Source organism: Gavialis gangeticus, unplaced genomic scaffold (assembly GCF_001723915.1).
Source record: "Gavialis gangeticus isolate Ggan-Ray unplaced genomic scaffold, GavGan_comp1, whole genome shotgun sequence".
Taxonomy (NCBI): Eukaryota; Metazoa; Chordata; order Crocodylia; family Gavialidae; genus Gavialis; species Gavialis gangeticus.
Genome location: NW_017729017.1, coordinates 4,573,510 through 4,596,249, shown reverse-complemented (window position 1 = coordinate 4,596,249; position 22,740 = coordinate 4,573,510). Strand labels below are relative to the sequence as shown.

The following is a 22,740-nucleotide window of genomic DNA, read 5'->3' as shown; positions in this document are numbered from 1 at the left end:
GGTTTGTACCGAAGTAAACGTGCTCCAACTCCTCTTGGTTGAAGTGGGCCCAGCTGCTCCCCCCCAACCGCCCTGCCCATGCATGTGCAGTAGCCCCGCGCCAAGCGGGAACATCCGTGCGTTCCCCACCCGTCTCTGCCTTGGTACGGGCCAAGGAGGCCCCAACCCCCCTTTCCTCTAGAGCAGCGGTCTCCAACTTTTTTGTTCGTGCACCCCTATCAGTAAAAAATTTTGGAGCACGCATCCACAATATATGTATATTTATATAAATATAAGTTCTAATATGTCTTCCCGCGCCCCAATGGATCGTCTTGCACACCCCACTTCGGAGACCACTGCTCTAGAGACTGGTAGGAGCCCGGGCAGCGCGGCAAGATTGGGGAAGGTAGAGGCGGAGCATCTGACGTCATCGTTCGAAGCGGGCCCTCGGGCACCACTCGAGGCCGGAGCTTGTTTGACTCGTACTGCCCCCCGTACTTCACGGAGCGCTTCGCCCGTGTGCAGGCGCATGCGCACTGAGTGGGACGGTGGGTTGCTAGGCTGAGGGCGGCCCTTAGTTACCGAACCTGGCGGGGCCGGAGTATGGTGCTGACTCCGCAGGTACCGTCTGTCTGCAGCGCCGGGTTGGGGTCGCCCCCTTGCGTGGGCTCAGCGGGTCACCGCCTCGGGTGCACGGAAGCGGGCTCCCTCCGGCGTGCCCGGCGCTGCAGTGGTGACAGCAGGGCCTGGTGTGCGGGGCCCAGGCCGGGACTGCTCGGGGGCCTCCGTGCTGCCCCGCACCCCCCGGCTCCCGGCGTGCTGCCCAGGCCGTGCCGGGCTTAGGGCAGATTCTAGGCGGCCCCGTGATCCCTGGACGCCCGCGCGGGTCGTGGTGGCAGCAGCAGGGGCGACTCGCATCGGGGCCGCTGTGCGGTCCCTCGGGGATGCTGGTCTGCCGCGCTTTGAGAAACCTGCGCTGTAGCCTGGCATTTCTCTGCCATTGCAGGGTCTCTAGAAACGGCCTCTGCACAAACCTCTCCTCATTGTCTAGGGCACCTGCTGACAAGCCACCTTCATCCTTTAGGTGGTCTCCACTTCCTGCCCTGAGATGACATTGAATGGGGGTATGTGAATAACAAGAAGTTTGCACATGTGTTTATGAGCATGGCTGAGAGGATCCCTCTAGTTCAGGCCCGCTGATACTCTACGGTCTTTTTCAAACTAGAAAAAAAATATAAAACCTGTAACAAGCCATTATAGCAGCTATATGAGTAAGAGCCCAAAGGTAGACCACACGCAGGTATTTTTGCCTTTGTATGTAGAGCTGCTCTGATGTTCTTGTTGTTATAAAATGTCAGAAGTGTGGTTAACTTTTATGGAAAACAAAAAGGGTCCTGGTTCCCAAAAATTTAGAGCAGCACCCTCTCAATCATTCATTAGATTTCAGTCATTGAAAACTACAAAGGAATAGCATTAGACTGAAAGCCTGTTTTTGTGATTTTTTTTTTCCAATACAGAATACTAGTGAATCTAATTACATTTTTAATTAAGGCTATTGAAGAAATAAAATGGGAAGTCTTGTATATTTGTATACTTCTTGGGGTGTTTGCCTGGCTGGCTGTTGTGTGATGATTTTATGTGTTTGTCTACAGAATGCTGTAGTAAACTTTTAACAACAACAGAAAATCCTAGCCTAATTCTTTTAGTACAGATATGCCATTCCTGCACTGACACATTGCATACCTGCATGTGCCTGTATGTGTTCCTTGTTCACAGTCATGAAGAATCTGCTTGTTCTTTACACAAAGTTTGCCGGTATGAAATAGTATATTTTTGCTTTTGCTCTGTTTTTTGCATTCATTCTCAAGGTTACTATGGAGAGAGATCCTCGGAACATCATTGTCTTCAATGCATCCAAAAAAGAGATTTTTACTGTCAACAGTGGTTTTAAGTCTTTACAGAAAAGGCTTCGCAGTAATTGGAAGATACAGAGGTGAGGAATTGGCTTTCTTTTTCACTCCTTGTAGCTTCTAGGATGCATAAAGGTGAAACTGATATATGTAGTAAGTTACTTGTAAAGTAAGGTCAGTGCAGTTGAGACCATTTTTATGATGACATTTGAGGTACTTCATAATATATTGATGTTTGTGGATATTCATAGCAAATCAGAAGAGCATTAACCTGTAGCTCTGCTGTGGGGTGGCTTTGAAGGTCTTTAATTGAACTTTCAGATACTGGGCTTTGTAAGTTTACGCAATCTCTGAGGCTATCCCACTGGTTGTTTTTTTTTAGAATGCTTATTTGCCTTCATATTGAATTAAGATTTGCTGTTACTATTCTGCAGTAAAAAAATATTAAGCTTAAAATTACGGGTGCATTGGATTTTTTGGGGGGCTGATACTGATAGCCGACTTTTAAGGAGGCATATCGGCCATTACCGATCTGATTTCTGATACACAGCCTGGAAGCTTGAAGAGCAGTGTCCAGCTAGTAAGTCTGTTGTGGTGGAAGGGGGGAGGGAGTAGGGGGCAGATAGAGGCCCCTGCAGTGAGGGAAGGAGTTGGGCTGGGGCAGGTACTGCACAGCTGGGGTGGGGCATGGGATGGAGCTGCAGCTCATCTGAGAGGTGTGGGGAGAGGGGCCGGCTCCCACTGCTGCATGCATCCTGGGAGGGCATGGCTGGTGTGTGCCCCCAGATCTGCATGTGGGGCCAGGTGGGCTGCCGCTGGGGTGGGGCTGTGCTGGGATGTTCCTGGCAGGGGACTGGGCTGGGACTGGCAGCGGTGGGAGGGAGTTACAGGGGGGCTGCAGCTCCTCGCCGCCTACATGCTGTGCTGCAGCTGCGCGCATGCACAGGGCATTTATCGGCTAAATTATTGGTCACATCAGGCAAAGACTATTTCCAAGACTGTCAATTTTCCTTATATTGGACTGATCCGGTGATCCGGCACCTCTTTTTAAAATAAGAGTAAAAAAGCATAAATCAACTGAAGTGTTCCTTTGCTTTTAAAATAAACTGCAGTTAATGACTCATTCATGAACTATGTATAAAATTACTATGTAACATGTTTTAATTAATCTATTTATAGTTTAAAAGATGAGATCACATCTGAGAAGCTGATGGGGGTAAAATTGTGGATTACAGCAGGGCCCAGAGAGAAATTCACCGCAGCTGAGGTGAGAAACACGTAGAAAGGAGGAGGAAAAGACAAAAGTGATTTGCATACTAGTTATTTTTCCAGTTATTTTTTGCCTAGAAAGAAACTTGAGTAGATGACATACAGCATTATATGATAGCACTGTAGTTTGGAAATCTTGTTTTACATGTGTTTAGATTTGAATGCTTTTTTGCAGGATCAAGCTGATTTCAAATAATTAAAACTAGATACCTTGCTCATTTCTTTACAGTCTTTTTGAGTACTGTTCTTAGCTGCCTGATTGTATTCCTGTGTTTCTATCTTATTGTTTAGTTTGGGGTTCTGAAGAAATTCCTGGAAGAGGGTGGGGATATCCTGGTGATGCTGGGAGAAGGTGGTGAATCCCGATATGACACCAATATTAACTTCTTGCTAGAAGAGTATGGGATCATGGTCAATAATGGTAACTGAGTTTATTCCAGTCTTTTTTTACCCCTTGCTGGCAAAACCTTTGGAATATTTCTACTATCTGTAGATAGTTTCCTATAAAAAAAAATAGTTTAGTGTAATATTTGAACATGTTTTAGGTTTTGAAATCCATATTTTTATTGTAATGCAGAATGAAACTGAAGCCTGGCCAAAGACTTTTTGTATATGGAATAATTTTATAATCCCCAACACATTTCCATCTATTTAGCACATCAGGTAGTTGAAAAGTAATTATTGATACATGTTAATACCAGCATAAATGGATTTTCACAGTCGCAAGCTACTTAGTGGGTTATTAGAATTTCACTTGTAATTCATGGTAGATGATGGGACATGTTGTTATAAGTATTTATATCTTGTTGGGGAAAAAAGGGTTCTCTGAGAGCTGAATTAATACTTATTTTCAATCCAACAGTGATTTTTTTTTTTTTTCTTTTTGAGCTACTGAGTAAAATTTTATCTAATGGTTCCGGAGATATCAGAAGCAGTGTATTCTCACCAAATGAGGCATTTTTCATTTTTTTAATGATGGGTCGATGTTGGGTGTTCTAGTTCACATTCTTATATCAGATAAGTTCAACATACTTTAGGTAACTTCTAAGGCATGTAAAGAGAGCTTGAACCTGTAAGACTAGATTATGATTTTAAACTAGTGATCCTGTTTGCACTTGCAGGAAATTGCAGGTTCAGGAGAAGACATGTACACATATGATTGTAGATATCTACATATTTTCATTTGAGCCTGTAGATGAGTGTTTCCAAAATTATTTGAAGGTCCAAATCTGCAGGTCCAAAAACAGGCACCAGGTTAAGGCTGTTTTAATTTATGCTTGGAACCAAACCAGCCCTAGGATTAAAATGGCATTAAAAAGAAATATTATAAGTATCAACAAGTGAACTTGTGTCTCCTTAGTCTGCCTCATGTTCTAAGCACTAAATGTGCTTCCTCCATGGAAGGGAGGAGATTACATTTTAAAGATAAAAAAAAAAAGATTTAATGCTTTTTCCTTTCTTCCAGATGCTGTAGTGAGAAATGTATATTACAAGTACTTCCACCCTAAAGAAGCCCTGGTTTCTAATGGAGTTTTGAATAGGTAATTGTTCTGAGGATCACACAATAGTAGGGTTGGATGGGATCTTGAGGGACATTTGGTTTAATCCCCTGCATGAATACAGGAAAACTATTTCTAAATCACCTATAAAGAATCAATGCTTGAGATTCCATGGCTCTCTTCGGCAATTTGTTCCACTGCTTCACTGTTCTTACAGGATGTAAACTTGTAAATAGTGCTGCTGTAAATCTGTGGCGTTTTCATTGGTCTTTCATTGATTGCCATCTCAGGGAAATCAGCAGAGCTGCAGGGAAAGCAGTACCTGGGATAATAGATGAAGATAGCAGTGCAAATAACTCTCAGTAAGTATCTTTCCCACATCAGCCTCTTCAGAGGAAAGATTGAGTGTGAGCCTGAAGTGTTGTTATATTACTGGCACAGTAGGCAAAGTGGCAGTGGTTTGTCAGATGTGAGATTCATGTCTGAGTGTCGGCTTCTTGTTCCTCAAGCTTCATGACTAAAAGGGAGGATTTCTTCATTGGTATGTGCCAGCTCATCAAGAAGAAACAAGGATGGATTCTGAAGGGAGACCTAACTGTTCCTCCTATCCAGTGCTGTCTTGGGCATAGTACATAAAAGATAACCAAAATCGTACACAGCTACTTACTAAGAATTTCAGCCTGAAAAATTTGGAGGGCAACATCTTGTCATGTTCACCAAGATTTTAAATAATGTGCTTTTGTGAACATACAGCATACCTGAAACACAACTGCAAGTTAGAGTTTGTATAGACTGATCTGGATTTGTACATGTTTCCAAAGCATGCATTCAAAATCTTAGCCTCAGCCTGTTTAATACTGAAGACATTACAGTAAAATCTCTGTTATCTGGTGTCTCCGGGCTAAGGGGATTGCTGGTTATGTAAAAATTCCAAAACAGAGAGCGGATGGGAAAGGGGGTGGCTGCTGCATGGGGAGGGGTGTGCGATGGTGGCGGCCCATGGAGCAGTGGTAGTGCAGGGTGGTGGGTGGCAGCGGCAGCTGCATGTGGGGGGGGGGGGGGGAGGGAGGCAACGGCTGCATGTGGAGCGGTGTCAGCACAGGGTGGTGGGTGGCAGTGGCTACTGCCGCCCGCAACCTTTTGCCTGCCCCTGCTCTGCATCTGGCCAGCCGGAAATTCGAGTTAATAGAATTTCTGGTTACTTAAATGCTGAATAGCAGAGATTTTATTGTAGTAAAATTCTTACTTTTTTTTGCAGAGCTCTCACTTTTGTGTATCCATTTGGTGCCACTCTGAATGTGATGAAACCAGCAGTGGCTGTTCTGTCCACGGGGTCTGTATGCTTTCCACTAAATAGACCCATTCTGGCTTTTTACCAGCATAAGGTACAGTGTTGGATGAAATAAATGAGTCATTCCTCAGTAAAGTAATTCTGATACTTTTTAACAATCTAATTTTTATTTGACATCTTATTTACCTAGAGACTCCTCCCCAAATGTTCACAAAGAATGCAGACACAGTGTGAAGTATGAAGTAATTTACCTTAGATAGTATTCTGTAGTGATTTGCTTAGCAATTGGGCATGGACACCCCACTAGATCTCCTAAGTTGGGTACCTGCAGTAGACAGTGCTATCGTGTTACAGTGCTGCTTTATGAGTCATCTGGCACTGTAGCAAGCATGCTAGTTTGCACTGAGCAAAGTGCATTCCTTTTAAAATTGATTTGATAACCAGACATAATAGTACAATGGTGTATAGTAATTCTCACTTTGAGACATAACTTACCCAGGATTGGAGTATCTTACACTAAGGCTGTGCATTATATGTCTGCTTCATTTTCACTACAGAGTAAAGTCAAGTTTACTCTATAGTAAATGTGTTGCATGTTCATATCCAAAATTATGCACATGTTGTATAAAACAGGCCCCATCACTTAGGCAATATAAGTATATAAAGATTATATGATTATGATTACAGAGTTGCTACCCATCTAAGGTTGAGTGAAACTGAGACAGCATTTTCCAAATGACAGTCCACAGCTGTCACAGCAAGCAAAATCATGATAATTTTCTTACCTATTATCTCCTGACATGCATGCATGGAGCAAAAGAATGCACTTGTGATAATCTTCACAGGTAACAGACATACACACGTGCAATATGTTAATCAAATCACATAAAGGTATCTGAACTTCACTGGGTACAGCTTTGTTTCAACACTGCTACTGTTTAGCTGTGTTCTGATCTGTTTTCCTGTACCAGTTTGGGGAGATGTTTCCCACCTGATAAGTAAAATAATCAAGCTGTGCTATAGATTAAAACTTAAAGAATTTATCTTTACATCTGTCTTGTTTGTCATATGTCATTAATAATTGAAATCTAACAATTGCAACATGGAAGAAAATCTCAGATTCTCTGTAGTGGCCAGAGAAACCAAATTGAAAGAATGAATTTAAATACAGTGGTTGCTAGCCTGTTCCTGTTACAAAGTTAATGGGACATAAGCGAGTAATGTATTTTAAAGGCTTTATATTTTTAAAAAAGTGAAAATAATCTCTAATTATCCCTGAATATGTAAGTGCCTTAGTACCTGATTTAGTGAAAACTTAGTTTTTATATGAAAAGTTGCTAATCTGATGCTCTCTTAAACTGATTTAGATTTTCAGTTACATGTCTAGACCAAAATTGTATGCAGATGCATCTAATTCGTTATTTGTGTATGTGATCTGATTTCAGTGCATGAGTGAGACAGGAAAGGCACAAAGCTGCCCTAGTTTTATAAACATTGTCTGCTTTTCCTAAAATGGGGAAACTTCTTTGCATCAGAGTTCAAGTCATTCTGTTCTTGCTACAATAAAATACCATGAATACCTGATGTGGAGAATCAACCTTTAATTGGGCATCTCTTGCTTTCATGTAGTTGGAGGAAATTATAGGTAAAATGCTGGAAGCTGAAGATAATGGTAGAATTTCTGTTAGGGCAGAGAAAAGGATTAGAAAGAAAATACATAATATGTTTGAGAGAAATGAGGTAGGATAAAGAATGGCAGTAGGTAAACTTAGCTGGAAAAGAAACAGTAGAGGAAGAGGATGCTATCCTGCTGCAGTGCTGTGCAGTAAAAAGCTACTTTCTTTGTTTTTAGCTTACTGGGGTCTCATACTAAGCTGTAGCTGTAAATAGGAAGTAGAACTTTTCCATTTGTATGAAAAGTAGACTAGGGGTGCACTAATAAAGGGTTTTTTGGGCCGATACGGATGTCTGATTATTAACGAGCCATATCAGCTGATACCGATTGATTGTTGATATGCAGCCTGGCAGCTTGCAGAGCAACATCTGGCTGGTAAGTCCACTGGGGGGAAGGGGTGGGAGGGGGCAGATCAAGGCCCCTGTGGTGAGGGGGAGGGAGTAGGGCTGAGGCATGGGCAGGTTCTGCACAGCTGAGATGGGGCTGGGACAGAGCCATGAGCAGCTCATCTGGGGAACGTGCAGCGGCAGTTCCTGCTGCTTGGCACACTTCTGGGGGAGCTATGAGCAGTGTGTGCCCCCTGGATCTGTGTGTGGGCAAGAACAGGCTGCCTCTGCAGGCTGGGGCTGGGGTTAGTGCCAGGCTCTTCCTGACCGAGGTGGGGGGGGTGGGGAGGATTGAGCCAGTCTGCACTTGAGGCCGGCAGCAGTGCTGGGAAGGGAGGGCTACAGCAAATTTTTGGGGTGGCTACAACCTCCCCACAACCCCTCTGTAGTCCCCACTCCCAACACTGCCACTGCCCACCCTGAGCCTGGCCTCAGCCAGCAGTGGCAGTCTGACCTCGCCCCGTGCACAAATCCGGGGGGGCACATGCCCCCCATGGTTCCCTGGGGGTGTACCGAGCGGTGGGAGCTGCCTCCCCCTTTGGACGAGCTGCCTGCAGGTCAGTCCTGTACACTGCCCCAGCTGTGAAGCACCTGCTCCAGCCTCATACCCTCCCTCACTGAGGGGGCCTCAGTCTGCCCCCCCACGCCTGTCTTCCCCAACAGACTTACCAGCTGGATGCTGCTGTCCAAGCTGCCAGGCTGGCTGTATGCATGCTGCAGTTGCATGCGTGCACGTGGCATTTATTGGAGACATTATTAGCCACATCAGCCAAAAAATTCTGATTGTCGATAATCTCAATTTTCCTTTTGTTGGTTCCGATATGATATGGACCAATGTATCGGTGCACCTCTAAATTAGACCATTATGCTTATTCTTTATTCAGTCTAAGAATGCTGGAGCCCTATCTGAAGCACCTCTAAGATCTTTGCAACCACAGTTGTATGCTTGTATCATTTCCTATGAATTTAAGATTTGGTGCCAGCAAATAATGCTATTTCTCATGTGTGTCTGTGGGGGAGAGAGGTGGGGAATCTTTTTGTAGGGAATAATGTAGTTATTTCTTCATCTGACATTTTTAATTCAGCTAGTTAAATAAGTTTGGTTGTATCTTTTGAAACTCTTTTTATGAAAAGCAAAAATTACCTTCGTTAGCTAGCTTGGGGCTATAAAAATGATGCTGCATCACTCACAGGTTCAGACTGTGAAATGCTTAAGAAAGAGCTTAAAGAAATTAGTTCTTTTACTTAAGAATCACTTAAGAGTCTCTCTTACCATATTGAAGAAAATGTCATCTCTCTCTCTCCCTCCCTCCCTAAGAAAGGGGCCAAAATTGCAATGAGATGCATACAGTTCACTTCTAGTTGATGCAATCCTATCTGTTGCTCTGATTTGTGGGTAGTCTGCCAAATATTTAGTTTTTATAACTGAAGATCAGTACTACTTTTAATTAGAAAGAAATTAGTTAAAGGAATATATTTATTTTATATTAATGCTGCACATGTAAGACTATGTCTTCCTTAGATTTTCCTTTAATTAAATATCTGAATAATTTAGACTAGAGTAACAATTCCCTCAAAAAATTGTTCTGGAAAATTTTTTTGATGTATTAATTTTGTTAACAGAACCGAGGTGGAAAACTGGCAGTTTTGGGATCTTGGCACATGTTCAGTGATCAGTATTTGGATAAAGAAGAGAACAGCAAGATCATGGTAAATGTTTAAAAATATACTTTAATGACTTACAGGTATTTTATAGCATTAACAAGAACAGTCAAGAGTTGCAGTTTGTTTCCAGAGACTGGATACTAGCACTGCTATAAAATAATTAAGAGATGGAGATGCATATATGATAGAAATTTCTACAGGTAAAAATAGTGAGTTAGGTGCCTCAAAAATGTATTCTTTGTCTGGCAGAACTCTGGAAAACTTTAGTAACCTTTGCCCTCTGAATTTTTTCCTCTTCTTTTTTTTTTTTTTTAAATATGTAATATTTTTAGGGTAATTACTTAGCTAGAAACTACCTACAGTTAAAATGTGGCATCATGATCAGTAATGCTTTCCACTTTATAGCTGCTTTCACCTAAGAATTGTAAAATGTTTTTACAAAAGTACATATATATCTTCATCTGTAAAAAGGGGGGTGTTGATTTAAGTGAGTTGGGGATTCACAGAAGTTGAATGACATGTTTGTGTTCATGTGAAAAAAGATATTTGAATACTTGGTCTTCTTACTATCATTCCCATGTTTTAAGTAGTGGACAGACGCATCATTTTACCTGATGTATAAGGTAAAGGGTAGTTCGGATGTTCTTTCATCTGTATGGGTTTTGATATAGGGCTATTTATGTCTTCCTGTCTTTTTGAACATGTTTATAGTTAAAGGAATAATTCTGACTGACTGATGAAATTCTAGACCATTTGAGAACTGTCCTGTTTGCGTTGCTGTTCAAACTTGTTGAGGATGTAATTTCAAATCAACCTTTCCTAAATAAGTGCAACTCGTATGTAGTTCCTGGACTTGCAATCGCTTACATCAGTAGCTTTTCCTCAGGGTCCTTTTCCAGTACTGTAGCTTATAGTATATACTATGCAAGAATTCTTTATAAAAGTACAAGTCAAAAATTGTTTGCCGGTTATCAGAACCATCTTTAAAAGCATTTATGGATTTCTGGAAATTTACATTTTTCAGGCGAACTAAATTGTCTTTGTTCTCATGCCTTGCACGATATCTGTAGAATACTGCAAATTTTGTATATCTGCAGTATGCAAGCCTTGATATGTTTCTATAAGTAAACACGATCTGTGTTCCTATTACCTATTTTGTTCTGATATACTTCACTGTTATGTTGGAGTTCTTTCATGTTTACTCCTTCTCTTCTAGTATTTTTCATCAGTCAGATTTGGTAAGGAATTTAATTGTTTAACATTATAGTAAATTATTCAGATACTCCAGAAACCCTGCTCTGTGTTTCCTCAGGATGTACTTTTCCAGTGGCTTACAACATCAGACCTCCATTTAAACCAGATTGATGCAGAGGACCCAGAGGTAAGAGAGATGTGGTTTAGTAAATTATCTTTTAATCCAGCAGGGTTGGTTTAACTGAAGGATCTGCCTGGTACACCATAACTAAAGACTATATCAATGTTATTACTTACCTTGCTTTTCAAGATTGTTGGGGGAGGGGGTATGTGTGGCATAAAAATTAATAGATTAGGATTCATTATTATTTGGACTGTGATTTAGTATAAAACTTCAATCATGGAGGTGCATGTTTTCAATATGCCTCATGCCAGATACATTAGTTTAGTTTAAATATTTTTGAAAATTGGACTGCTCCAGTGTGAAACTTGGGCATCTGAGCTTAGACTTAGCTTCTAAAGTGTTGAAGATCTTTGTGAGCCCATCAATCCAGAGGGATAACTTGGTTAAGGCATGCTAGTTTGTGCCAGCAGTGGCATACAAAGGAGTAATGTGACTAGCATCTCATCCAATCACCTTTTGATTTCCCAGTCCATATAACCATGATGATCCCAGTTACAATTTTGTCAGCTGGGGGTAGCTTTTGGTGCAAGGCTGGAGTAGGACTTGAACTCTTGTCTATAGCAGGGTGCCTTAACTGCTCTTTTGCTATACCCTTTACTTCAGAAGTAAGCATGGAGCAAATAGCACGTGTCTGTAGCTAAGCAGAGATTAACCAATTAACAAGTTTGTGGAACCTTTCTTAAACAAAAAAAAAAGATGTATACAAATGTTTCTTCTATCTTAATTTAAAAATACCCTGCATGCAGAAGGGAAGAGAGAAGTGTTGTGTAAACAACACATGCAATTTATTCTTGAAACGTTCATTTAACAAGCTTGCAAACCTTTGAACAGCAGTGATACTGGTATATGTGAAGCATCTGTTTGTTCTTGAAGTACAGGAGGGTGGAACTGTGGTCTTTGTTCATTCAGAATAAGGAGTGAGCTGCCTTCACTCTGTCTTTACAAGTGAGAGCCTGATGGAAATTCAAATATATCATCCTTGCAGCAGTGGGAGCAGGATTAGCGTGACGAGTTCACACATCTGTCTTTGCATAAAGAAGTAAGGCTATTTGGAATAGCAAGGGTGCAGGACAGCTATTACTGCAAAATTGAAATATATAAATTTAGCTGTAAAGTATTTGCTCATGCTGATTATTACAACAACTTTGCTTTAATGTATTATTTTCCCCCTTTCTTTTTACAGAAATCAAATGGTTTTTACATAAAACAAGTACTTCATAGCACTCCTAAAACCAAATCCAGGGTCTGTAGCATGATGAATAACACATGAGGAAATGTGCTAAAGCTAATTTTTTGTTTCTTCACTTAAATCTCATCAAGAAAGAACGAGGAAAAGAAAACTTCAGCTACATGAAAATCCCTTCACTTCTAACAATGTTATGGTGTTCAGATTTCAGACTATACAATGCTTCCGGATACAGCCACGCTGTCTGAGCGACTGCGGGTATGTCTGCAAGAGGGAGAAGAGAATCCCCGAGACTTCACTACACTCTTTGATATGTCTATTTATCAGCTGGATACAGCTTCTCTTCCTAAAGTGATCAAGTCAGTAGCCATGAATTGTGGGTTTTTTGGTTTTCTTTTTTTGGGGTATGTTTAAGCCTATGTTTAATAAGGAAAATGTGTTCATTACCCTAATGTATTAAAATATTACTGTAGTGTGTTTTGCAGATAAATACACTGAAGTGTTACCCTAGGACACTTGGGTGTAAACATACCATGGGTCAAAAAATGTGACAGCCTGACTTTGTCTTATTGCAGTGATTCTTAACATTTCCAGACACAAGCCACCCTTTAGTAGGCTTCAGGCCCCTCCCCCCCCCCAAGAAAATGCCAGCTCTTAGTTTTCATGCATTTTTTACTACAGAAAAGTATTAGAGAAATTCTTCTCTTGCAGAGAACTCAGAAATATTACAACAGGTCAGAATGTTTTTAACACTATGAATTCCTTTTTGAAATCTCTGGGTTTATCTTGTGAATCACATTTGTACACCTAACAGTGCTAACATTGTATGGCATCCTTGAGGATCTTAAGGGACCCCAGGGTACTGTGGCACTGTGGTTGAGAATCACTGCCTTATTGAATGCTTGCCTGTTTTCTAGAAGCTTTATAGTTGTCATAGAGATTAAAGTTACGTTATTACTGTAGTCATTATAGATCCTGTGACATTTCTTTGCACAAACAGGGTGTTTAGCTTGGCATTCTGTGGAAATTTCAAGTTCCCAGGTTGCAGGTAACATAGGCAGGTGCTAAGCATTCATTCTATTATCTTTTCCTACTTTTAGACTTAGCCTTTTTCTGTGTTGTAGATCTTATGAACAGCTAAATGTAAAGCATGAACCTCTTCAGCTCATTCAGCCTCAGTTTGAGACTCCGCTACCTGCACTTCAACCAGCTGTGAGTAATCTTACATGCGACTGACAGCCAAGATTATCCTCCTGCTTGTGGCTTAACTTGATCATCTCCATAGCTCCTTACTTTAAAGAAACTAGAGTATTAAGCTCTTGAGAACCTTGGTACACCCCAGAGCCTACATTTTAAGAAGTAGACCTCTCTTTGGGCTTGTGAACTAGACTTTAGTCTAGTCTTGTGATTTGAGAACCACTTCCAAGGTGCATACAGGGATTAAACAAAAAGCTGCCAGCAGAACTCATTACTTGATATTGTGCTTTGAATAATCCATACATCTAGAATTTTCTTACATCTCCTTGCTTCCTGTGTACTCCTGTGACTAGTGGTGTCCAGCTTTCTCAGTGTGAAGATGAAACGTGTTATTTCATAAGGCTTAGTATCTTATCTATTTCCCTGGGTTCAGGAAGTCAGTCAGGCTTCCATCCTACCCTCAGTGCTCCCACAGCCCAGCGGGGAATTATAAAATGAAGCAGCAAGAATTGTCCTTTTTACTCTATCCATTTTTCCTTTAGTAGTGTCAGACCAAAGGAAGAATGTCTCTTCTCTTTTTGACCCATACAAAATTTCCAGTGTCGATGCATTCATCCATTTAGATATACTTGACATATATCAACCTCCCTCTTCCATGAGCTCTGCTTCCTTCAGTCTTTCAATTTACAACCAGACTTTCAGTTTCCTCTTTCCTCATAACCTGTCCAAGAAACTCCAACTGTCTCTTTTTGATGTTAGTCAGCAGCTTCCTCCTGCTGCCTACTCTTAACAAAATATCTTCATTTGAAGTGTGACTTGTCCAACATACCTTCAAGATGCATCTTGAGAACCACATCTCACTTGCTTCAATTTTTTTTTCCATACTTGGTGATTTTGTCCACTATTCCGATGCATACATGAGGACTGGTATAACAAGCAATCCAAAACTCTTAACTTCATCCCCATAGACATTTTATTATTTGTCAATATCTTTTTCATTTTCAGAAATGTGTCTTTTGCCATCCCTATTCTATGTTTTTATTTCATAATCACATTTACCATCTTGATGTTATCTAGCTTCTCAAGTAGTTACATTTATTGACCTGCCTTATCTGTTCCTTTTTCACTTCAGTGTTGCATACAGAAATGATTTTCTTCTTTGTAATTATCATACATTCTGTTTTTCTACAGTTGATACTTAAACCCTTCTTCTCACTTTCACTAACAACTGTATCTAACATTCCTTGAAGCTTCTCTTCTGAATTGGCTATTAAGACTGTCATCAGCATAATGCAATTTGTTCAAATTCTGTCTGCCAGCGATCAGCCCTGGTAAATTCTCAGTCTCCCTCGGTATTTTCTCACTATACAAGTTGAACAAGTCAGGTGAAAAAACAGTCTTGCCTCACACCTCTCTTGATTTGGATGAAATCACTTAGTTCATTTTGTATCTTCACTGCTGCAGTTTGGTTCCAGTAGAGGTTTCTTAAAATTCTCAAGTCTTTACCATCAATATCCAGTTCTTCCAGCATATTCATTAACTCCTCATGCTTAACTCTATCAAAAGCTTTGGTATAATCAATAAAACATAAAAATGGTCCCCATTTCTGTTGCCCTGTCTGAAAGCATTCGTACTATGAAGATAACATTTCTTGTACCTTGACCTTCCACAAAACCACATTGAACTTTTGTAATCTCTGGTCTTATTCTACTTCGAGCTGTCAACATCATCACCTTTTAATAGGATCTTTGTCACATGGCCCATTAAACTGATGGTTCGATGGAGTTCACATTCAGTGACTCTAGGTCTTTTGGGGAGTGCAATAAAGATCAGTTTACTGAGGTCCTTGGGTATTTCTCTGCTTTCATAAATCTTGCTGATAACAGTTGTTAACTTTTCTATACCAGACTCTTCCATACATCTTATTTGTTCTATCTCATCTCGTCCTGTAGCTTTATTAGTTTTTATTTGGTTGATAACTGTTCATACCTCTAACTGAAGAATTTTCAAACCATCCATGTTCTTCTTAAAAATGGCTTTTGTTCTTGACTGTCATGGAATAACTGTTCAATATACTCTGTCCATTTTTTCACTACTTCTTCTCACTCCATAATGACATCACCATTCTTGGCTTTTATACATCCCTTAGCAGTACATCCTCCTTTGTCTGTGATGTCTTTGATATTTCTATACATTGATGTAACATATTTATCCTTCTGTTTTTCTATCTCTCTACATTTTTCATTACACCATTTTTCCTTTTCTTCATTGCCCATTGATCAAATTCTTTTGTCCAGTTTCTTATACTCTTCCAAGGTTTTCGTCTTTCTTTCATAAATTCAAGGATTTCTTCAGTCATCCCTTTGTTTCTTTTGCCTTACTTTTGATGGAATAACCTCCTTGGCTGTTTCAACTAGTGCTTCTTTCACAATTTCCCAGTTTGACATATTTCCTTTATCTTCAAGTTCTTGAAAATGATTCTTGACTGCGACTGCGTACCTTTCTTTAATTAGACCTGTTTCCATTAGAATTAAATAATCAAGTTTTTTGGTGCTTTTGGTTTCTTAAGTTTCCTCAACCTTATCCTGATGGCATAGGCAGTGGAAGGCTGGGGCTAATGGGGCTAGGCCCCAAATGCAGGGCAGTGGAAAAGGCCAAAGGGCAGCCTACTTGCGGGCTCTGGGTGGCTGCATGAGGAGTGGGGAGGGGCACACACTCAGCCAGGATTGCAGCCTGTTGTGTGGATCACTGCCCAGCATGGCAGGCATGTATCAGTCTCTTCTGTGAAGGGGCAGGAGCTGGGATGGGGAGGGGGTAGATTGAGACCCCCACATTGAGGGAGGGAATGGGGCAGGGACAGGGGGTGGGGTGAGTGGGGCCCTGGCTGGGCTGGGTTGTGGGATGATCGGAGCCCAGGCAGCTCGTTCAGTGGTGTGGGGGGGCTTCTACTGCTGTGTGTACCCTGGTGGAGGCCTGGAGGGCATGTCCCTCCCTGATCTGTGCATGGGGCGTAGGCAGACTGCTACTGTGTGCTGGGCTCTGCGCCCCATTGCTTCTGGAGCTGCGTGATGCCATGTGCATGCTGCTGCTGGGCTGTGCTGGGCCCCCCTTGCCTGCCTGGCAGCAGGATGCACAGGACGTCACGTGGGTCTCAAGGCAGCGGCAGTGGGGTGCAGAGCCCAGTTTGCAGTGGCAGCCTACTTCTGCCTGGCATACAGATTGGGGGAGTATATGCACCCCAGACCTCTGCTGGGGTGTACATGGCAGCAGCAGCCTCCCTGTGCCCCTGGATGAGCCGCCCAGGCTCCAATTATCCCACGACTTGGCCCAGCTGGGGCCCCATTCACTCCTGCCCCTGCCTCTGCCCCATCATGGCCCTTCCTCCTCCCCTCGCCCCTTCTCCCACAGACTTATCTGCTGGGTGGGGGGGGTGCACATGCATGCACACACTGTCCCCCAAAATATTTTTTTCTCCCCCTGCCTGTGCTTGATGGTGCATACTACAGGTACACGATCAGTTCCACAGTCAGCCGCTGGGTAAGTTTTTTTTTCAGTTGGTGAACTACATTTCTGAATCTTCTGTTGATGGTGATGTAATCAATTTGGTTTCTAATATATCTCTAGGACCTTTACATGTATACCTTCTCAGGTGGTGTTCAAACCATGTGTTCATAATGACTTGATTGTTTGCAACACACCAATCAATCCATCTCTCTCCTCTTTCATTTTTCTCTCCAAGTCCATGAGGTCCAACAATATTATCCACTTGTTCACAACCAACTTTTGCATTTAGATCTCCCATCACTATTACGACTTTTTGAGGTTTGTATTGCTTTTTTGCTTTATCAAGATCTTCGTAGAAGCCATCAGTGTCCTCTTCCCCACTTTCAGCTGTCAGTGCGTAGACTTGTATGTTGAAAGGTTTAGCTGTTATTTTCATGAGCATCACTATCAGATATTGCCCAAAAACTATGCAAACATTTTGAGGTTTCTTCATGCAAAACTAATCCAGCTCCTCTTTCGTGCATCTGACTTCCTGAATGGATGATCTTTGCATCTTTTAAAACAGTAATTCCAGCCTCTTTCCAACATGTTTCTCACAGACCTAGAATATTGATCTTTAATGTCTTCATTTCAGGCTTGACGTCCAATTTCCAATTTGATGTAGAGTTCTCACATTCCATGTTGCCACTTTGACTGCTCATTTTTGAATGCGGACAGTAGTATGTTGATGGGCTGGAGTCACCTGTCACACATAGGTGTCCTTAACTTTTCTGTCAGGGACCTCCTTCACGCTATTGTGTTGTTTTTTTTCTTAATCCTTGAAAGACTATGGATTGTGCTTGGCAAAATACTGTAGTAGGCTGTCAGTCCTTGCTTCGGGTTGCAATCTTGAGCAAGTCTCCTTTATTGTTGTCCCAGTTGCACCAGGCATCTGCCAGATGAGTTGATCCACCGTCCTGCACTCCCAACAGCTTCAATATTGGGGAATAGTGGCTAATAAGGTAGTGTGTCCAAGCACAGTTTTGAAGAGTGAGCTTGGCACAGAAGACCTTGGCTCCAGTTGTTTCTTGGGGAAATATAGGCTTTAGAAACCAAACCTCCATAGAACACTCAGTTATTTTTATGAAATACAAATGAAATTTTCCAAATGCATTCCGTCTCTTGTGGCATTTTGACATCTCCTTGACTTTCAAAAAACCTTTCCTGGGATCCAAGCTAAAAGCTGTTTCCTAGTCACCTGTAGCATATAAGAAAAACCCTTTGCAGTAACCTACGCTAAATCTTTTCTTTCAGGTTTTTCCGCCTGCTTTCAGAGAGTTGCCTCCTCCCAGTCTGGACCTGTTTGATTTAGATGAAACTTTCTCCTCTGAGAGAGCCCGTCTTGCGCAGATTACAAACAAGTGTAAGCCAGGCCAAGTTTTTAACTTTTGATGTATATATTTGTACAGCAATCCTGTTATTTTGATACAGTAAGCACATGGAACTGAGCTATGGAATCCATTAATATTTCACCAAGGGTTAGAAGTGCTGTTTGCATATGGGGTCCATGGATTACACTCGTCTTACATGCATGACCTAGTGCTATTAAGCTGTTAATCATCAATAGTGCAGGGCACCCCCTCTTTCTTTCTCTTCCAGTTGTATTCCAGGCACATGACCTTCAAATCTGCAGCAGCTAGGAGAGTGATTGTTTGGGCCAGGTAGCTCATGGGGTCCTTGGTTCCCCTCACTAATTTATGATGGAATTTACTTTAAAAAACTGTTGAGTAGCAAACTGTAGGAGTGACCTTTCATGATTACCTATATCTGAGCCTGCTGTTAACCTCAACTGACAGTTTTTATTTTAATAGGCCTCTTATCTTACATCTGCTTCCTGCTTTACATTTCATGCATAAATCATTCTGCACAACTATGTAGCTGAATTATTTTGCATCTTGTTTCCATTTTAAAGTAGAGGTGGTTATAAAACCTTTGTGCACATCTTAGAACAGGATCTCGGAGCAGGATCATATGTTGCAAGCTGTAAAACTGCATCCGGACATTTCACTGGCATTGATTCAAGTTGTTGATTTCCTGAAATGCTTAATTGCAAATATTGTTGAGCAGTGCAACTTCAGTCAACTGGTGCACATGTGTATGTGACCTATCTGCCTCTTCCTGTGGATCCTCATTAGGTACTGAAGATGACCTAGAGTTTTATGTCAGAAAGTGTGGTGACATCTTGGGTGTAACAAACAAGCTCCCAAAGGAGCAGCAAGGTGCAAAACATATCCTGGAGCATATATTCTTCCAAGTGGTGGAGTTCAAGAAGCTGAATCAGGTATACTTGTTTTAGTAACTAAGCTACTAATGAATAGAGAGTGTGGTGTCAGCTGTGGTCCTTATTTTCATCTGTTAAGTGATCATGTTTGTCTTGGGCAAAAGGTACTCTGATATAGTGAAGATTTTGTCCTGTAGTGAGCAAGATGTGCACATGTGATCCTAACTACTAACAACAAGTAGTCTACAAAGAAGCCTGTTACACATCTCTATTCATGTAGTCTGTCATTTCAAAACCCAGCATTGTTCTATTTGCTATTATTTACTTTGTACAACATCATTTACAGACATTTGTAATGCAGTGCCATGCAAAGCTACCCAGACTGGCTCTGAATGAGATATTAGTTTGCTTGAAAAACAGGCTAAGCTAGCTAAGTACTAGGGCTGTGCGAAGCTTCGGATGCTGATTCGATTTGGAGGAAATTTGGCCTGATTTGGTGCCTCAATCTCCGAATCTGTATTGAATCAGGAGACCCATTAATCTCTCTCTGAATCAAATCAGACGCCTCTGATTTGATTCGGAGAGATTCGACAATTTGGCCATAGACACAGCTTTATGTGTTTTTTCTATATACCTCAAGGTCCCAGGCACGGCTCATGAATGCTGAGATGGTGGGGTGGATGGAGCGTCCCACGGGAGCATGGGGGGGGTCCCTTACACACTTGATGGCAGACCCGGAAGTATTTCCAGTCCACTTCCAGGTCTCCTGCAGAGTGCATGGGGGTGTGGGCCCCCAATCTGCCTGCCAGATGAAAGACAGGTGCTGGGCTCAGCCCACACCCAGCACCAGGAAGACTGGTGCTGCTGCTGGCCCCAGGTGGCAGCACCTGGCTCCTGTTAGCCAGCAGGCAGATTGAGGGCACACACCCCCAAGAGGACTCTGGCACAGCCCCCGCAGCCCTCCCGGGGGTGCCAGCGGTCCCCCAATCTGCCTGCCAGCTGACAGGAACTGAGTGCTGCCTCCTTGGGCCAGCAGGGCCAGGGCAGATCGGCTCGTGGGGACCTGCCACCCCGATCTTGGGATGGGAGAGGGTCCCCACAACAGCTGATCTGCCCTGCCCATACCAGAGCTGGCTCCAGGAGTGTGCGGAGCCCGGGGCAGATCAGCTCGTGTGGGGACCCTCCTCTGCTCTGGAATCGGGGTGGCAGGTCCCCGCATGAGCTGATCTGCCCCGGCCTTGCTGGCCTCAGGTGGCAGCACCCCGCTCCTGTCAGCCAGCAGGCAGATTGGGGGCCTGCTGGCATCCCTGGGAGGACTGTGGGGGCTGTGCTGGAGTCCTCTTGGGTGTGCATGCACCTGATCTGCCTGCTGGGTGACAGGAGTCAGGTGCTGCTTGCCTGGGGCCAACACCAGCACCGATCTTCCTGGCGCTGTCATCTGGCAGGCAGATTGGGGGCTGCAGCCCTGGGAGGACTCTGGCACAGCCCCTGCAGCCCTCCTGGGGGTGTGGGCGAGCCCCCGATCTGCCTGCCAGAGGAGAGAGGCTGGGTGCTGCTGGCTGGGACTGGCTCTGAAGCCAGTAAGCCTGGCTTCGAAACTTGAAACGTTTTGAAACTTTTGAAACTTTTTGACTTCCCTTGTTTCATTTCAAAGCTGTTTCAAAAGCTTTTGTTTCTTTTTGATTTCACTGTTTCGAGCTCAAAACGCATTGAAACAGCTTCGAAATGAAACACTGGGCAAAATTTTGCACAGCCTTAATACTGTGATATATTTTGTCGTGCATCCCATTGTTAGAAATTTTTTTTGGACACCTGCTAAATAATGGCATGGCTGAGTTGCAGTGTGTGTAGTATTTCTAGTATCTGTAGTTTTCATTTGTATGGTCCACAAACTAATTATTATTTGATTTGACACATGGAAATAGTTTTAATGTGCATAGGTTGGGAAGACAGGATTTCCCCTACAATGGTTGGCTTTATGCAAGCCCCTTGTTTGTGGATCTGCAGTGGTTTTTAAAGGAATTAAGCACTCAAACCACTAGATATAGCACACAAACCATACAGGATGTTTCTGCCAAGTACTGGTTATTGATTGTGATTTATGTGCAAGTAACGGATGAACCCTGAATGTGGTAATGCAGATTTCACACCAGAGTTGTTAGCAATTGAGAATACTGCATTTTTGATAATTGTGTATATCAAGTTCAGGACTCCTGAGTCAGTTTCTCAGTTCTTTCAGTAAGGTGTAGTCCAAATCTACGTTTGTAAAGGTAAAATAAACCTTTAGAGCAGGGGTGTCAAATGTAAGGCTTACAGCCTGTATCTGAGGCCCACAGGGCTGGTAGAGGAGGCGCAGGACAAGCTGGGGTGGGGCCTGCTGCCCAAGTCCATGGGTGGGAGCTTCACTGGGAATGCATGTTTGGGATGGTGGTGTGGGGACCAGTAATAGCTCTGTTAACTCCTACTGCCATTGCTGGCTCTGCATCCCAATCCAACCTGCAAGCAGCCTTGTGGTTGGATCTGGTTTGGGGGACAGCGTGAGTTTGATGCCTCTGCTTTAGTGCATCCAACTCTTACCTTGTATTAAATGTCCTTTTAACTATTTTCCTCCTCATTAAGGAACATGATATTGACACAAGTGAAGCTGGATTCCAGAGTGGTTACTGAAGCTGGCTTTTCCCATCAGTGAAAGAGGGAGATCTTAGCAAAAATATGTACCTGTGCTTTCCATTGTAAATTTACTGTTTCTGTCTGTTGTGAACTCCTGTAAATATGTGTAATGTCTAAAAATGATACTTTTTAATGTTAAATGAAAAATTGTCTTATAAATAGCACTTGCTTTCCAGAACCTTTTATAGAAAACAAACATTCCTTATTTAATCTTTTTTCTACTCCTTTTTATTGAAGCTGTAATTTTTTAATCATTGAAATAGTCTCTTATGTTAAACAAAATCTTCTTTTAAGTCCTATTTCTGCCTCTTGTATTTATTTTCCTGTCTCTGATATTTACTTCTGGAGTCTGTTTGGATACAGGACCTTTATGTTGTTTACAAATGCTTGCATTCCTAATTGCACTGTAGAAAAGATCACATGCTTGTGCTTCTGTTGCACTTTTTGAGCTGAGGAGCAGCATATGTAGCCATAAATAGACTTCGAACCAGAACTCATACAATTCATATACAATATGGTAATCTACCACCCTGAGGCAGCCTCAAGTATTTGAACAAAAAAAAGAAAAAAAAATGGTCCCTGGTATGTATTTATTTATGGATTTATTCGGTCTTTGGGCTATTCACCAACTAGTCATTGTGACAGTGAACTAGTGAATGAGCAATGAAAGGAAAGTGAAGTTGACTGGTTCATTAGAAATGCACAATTTTAGTATGTGTAGAAAACCAAGAGCATGAATGTGGAAAAGGAATGAGATAATAAATATTCTTGTAATATGAACAACACACTGTGCCACTGTTTCTGTTGGGGTAAGGACATTCATTTTTCTTAGCTATGTTTTTAACTTCACATTGCACTTGTTAGAATAATT

The 22,740-nt window shown here is 42.2% G+C and overlaps 1 protein-coding gene across 4 annotated transcripts; it reads left to right on the top strand.

Moving 5' to 3' along the window:
- The first annotated feature begins 495 nt into the window (after positions 1-495).
- On the top strand, positions 496-22,168 carry IFT52 (intraflagellar transport 52). Of its 4 annotated transcripts, XM_019513027.1 has the most exons (15): positions 496-600; positions 1,031-1,103; positions 1,848-1,972; positions 3,069-3,156; positions 3,450-3,579; positions 4,624-4,699; positions 4,948-5,019; positions 5,916-6,042; positions 9,633-9,719; positions 10,987-11,055; positions 12,443-12,597; positions 13,363-13,450; positions 18,233-18,341; positions 19,114-19,259; positions 21,819-22,168. In XM_019513027.1, exons 2-15 carry the CDS (start codon positions 1,098-1,100, stop codon positions 21,864-21,866), a joined length of 1,326 nt encoding a protein of 441 aa, XP_019368572.1. In that variant the 5' UTR covers positions 496-600; positions 1,031-1,097; the 3' UTR covers positions 21,867-22,168. The 4 variants fall into 4 exon arrangements, with proteins under 4 accessions (XP_019368572.1, XP_019368569.1, XP_019368570.1 ...); XM_019513024.1 differs by lacking the exon at positions 1,031-1,103 and having other exon boundaries at positions 526-600; XM_019513025.1 differs by lacking the exon at positions 496-600 and having other exon boundaries at positions 811-1,103.
- Positions 22,169-22,740: the final 572 nt, after the last annotated feature.

Coding starts and splice junctions, on each gene's coding strand:
- IFT52 (XM_019513024.1), top strand. Junction 4,700..4,947: donor TCTAATGGAGTTTTGAATAG/GTAATTGTTCTG, acceptor TTGCCATCTCAG/GGAAATCAGCAGAGCTGCAG. Junction 18,342..19,113: donor TGCGCAGATTACAAACAAGT/GTAAGCCAGGCC, acceptor GATCCTCATTAG/GTACTGAAGATGACCTAGAG.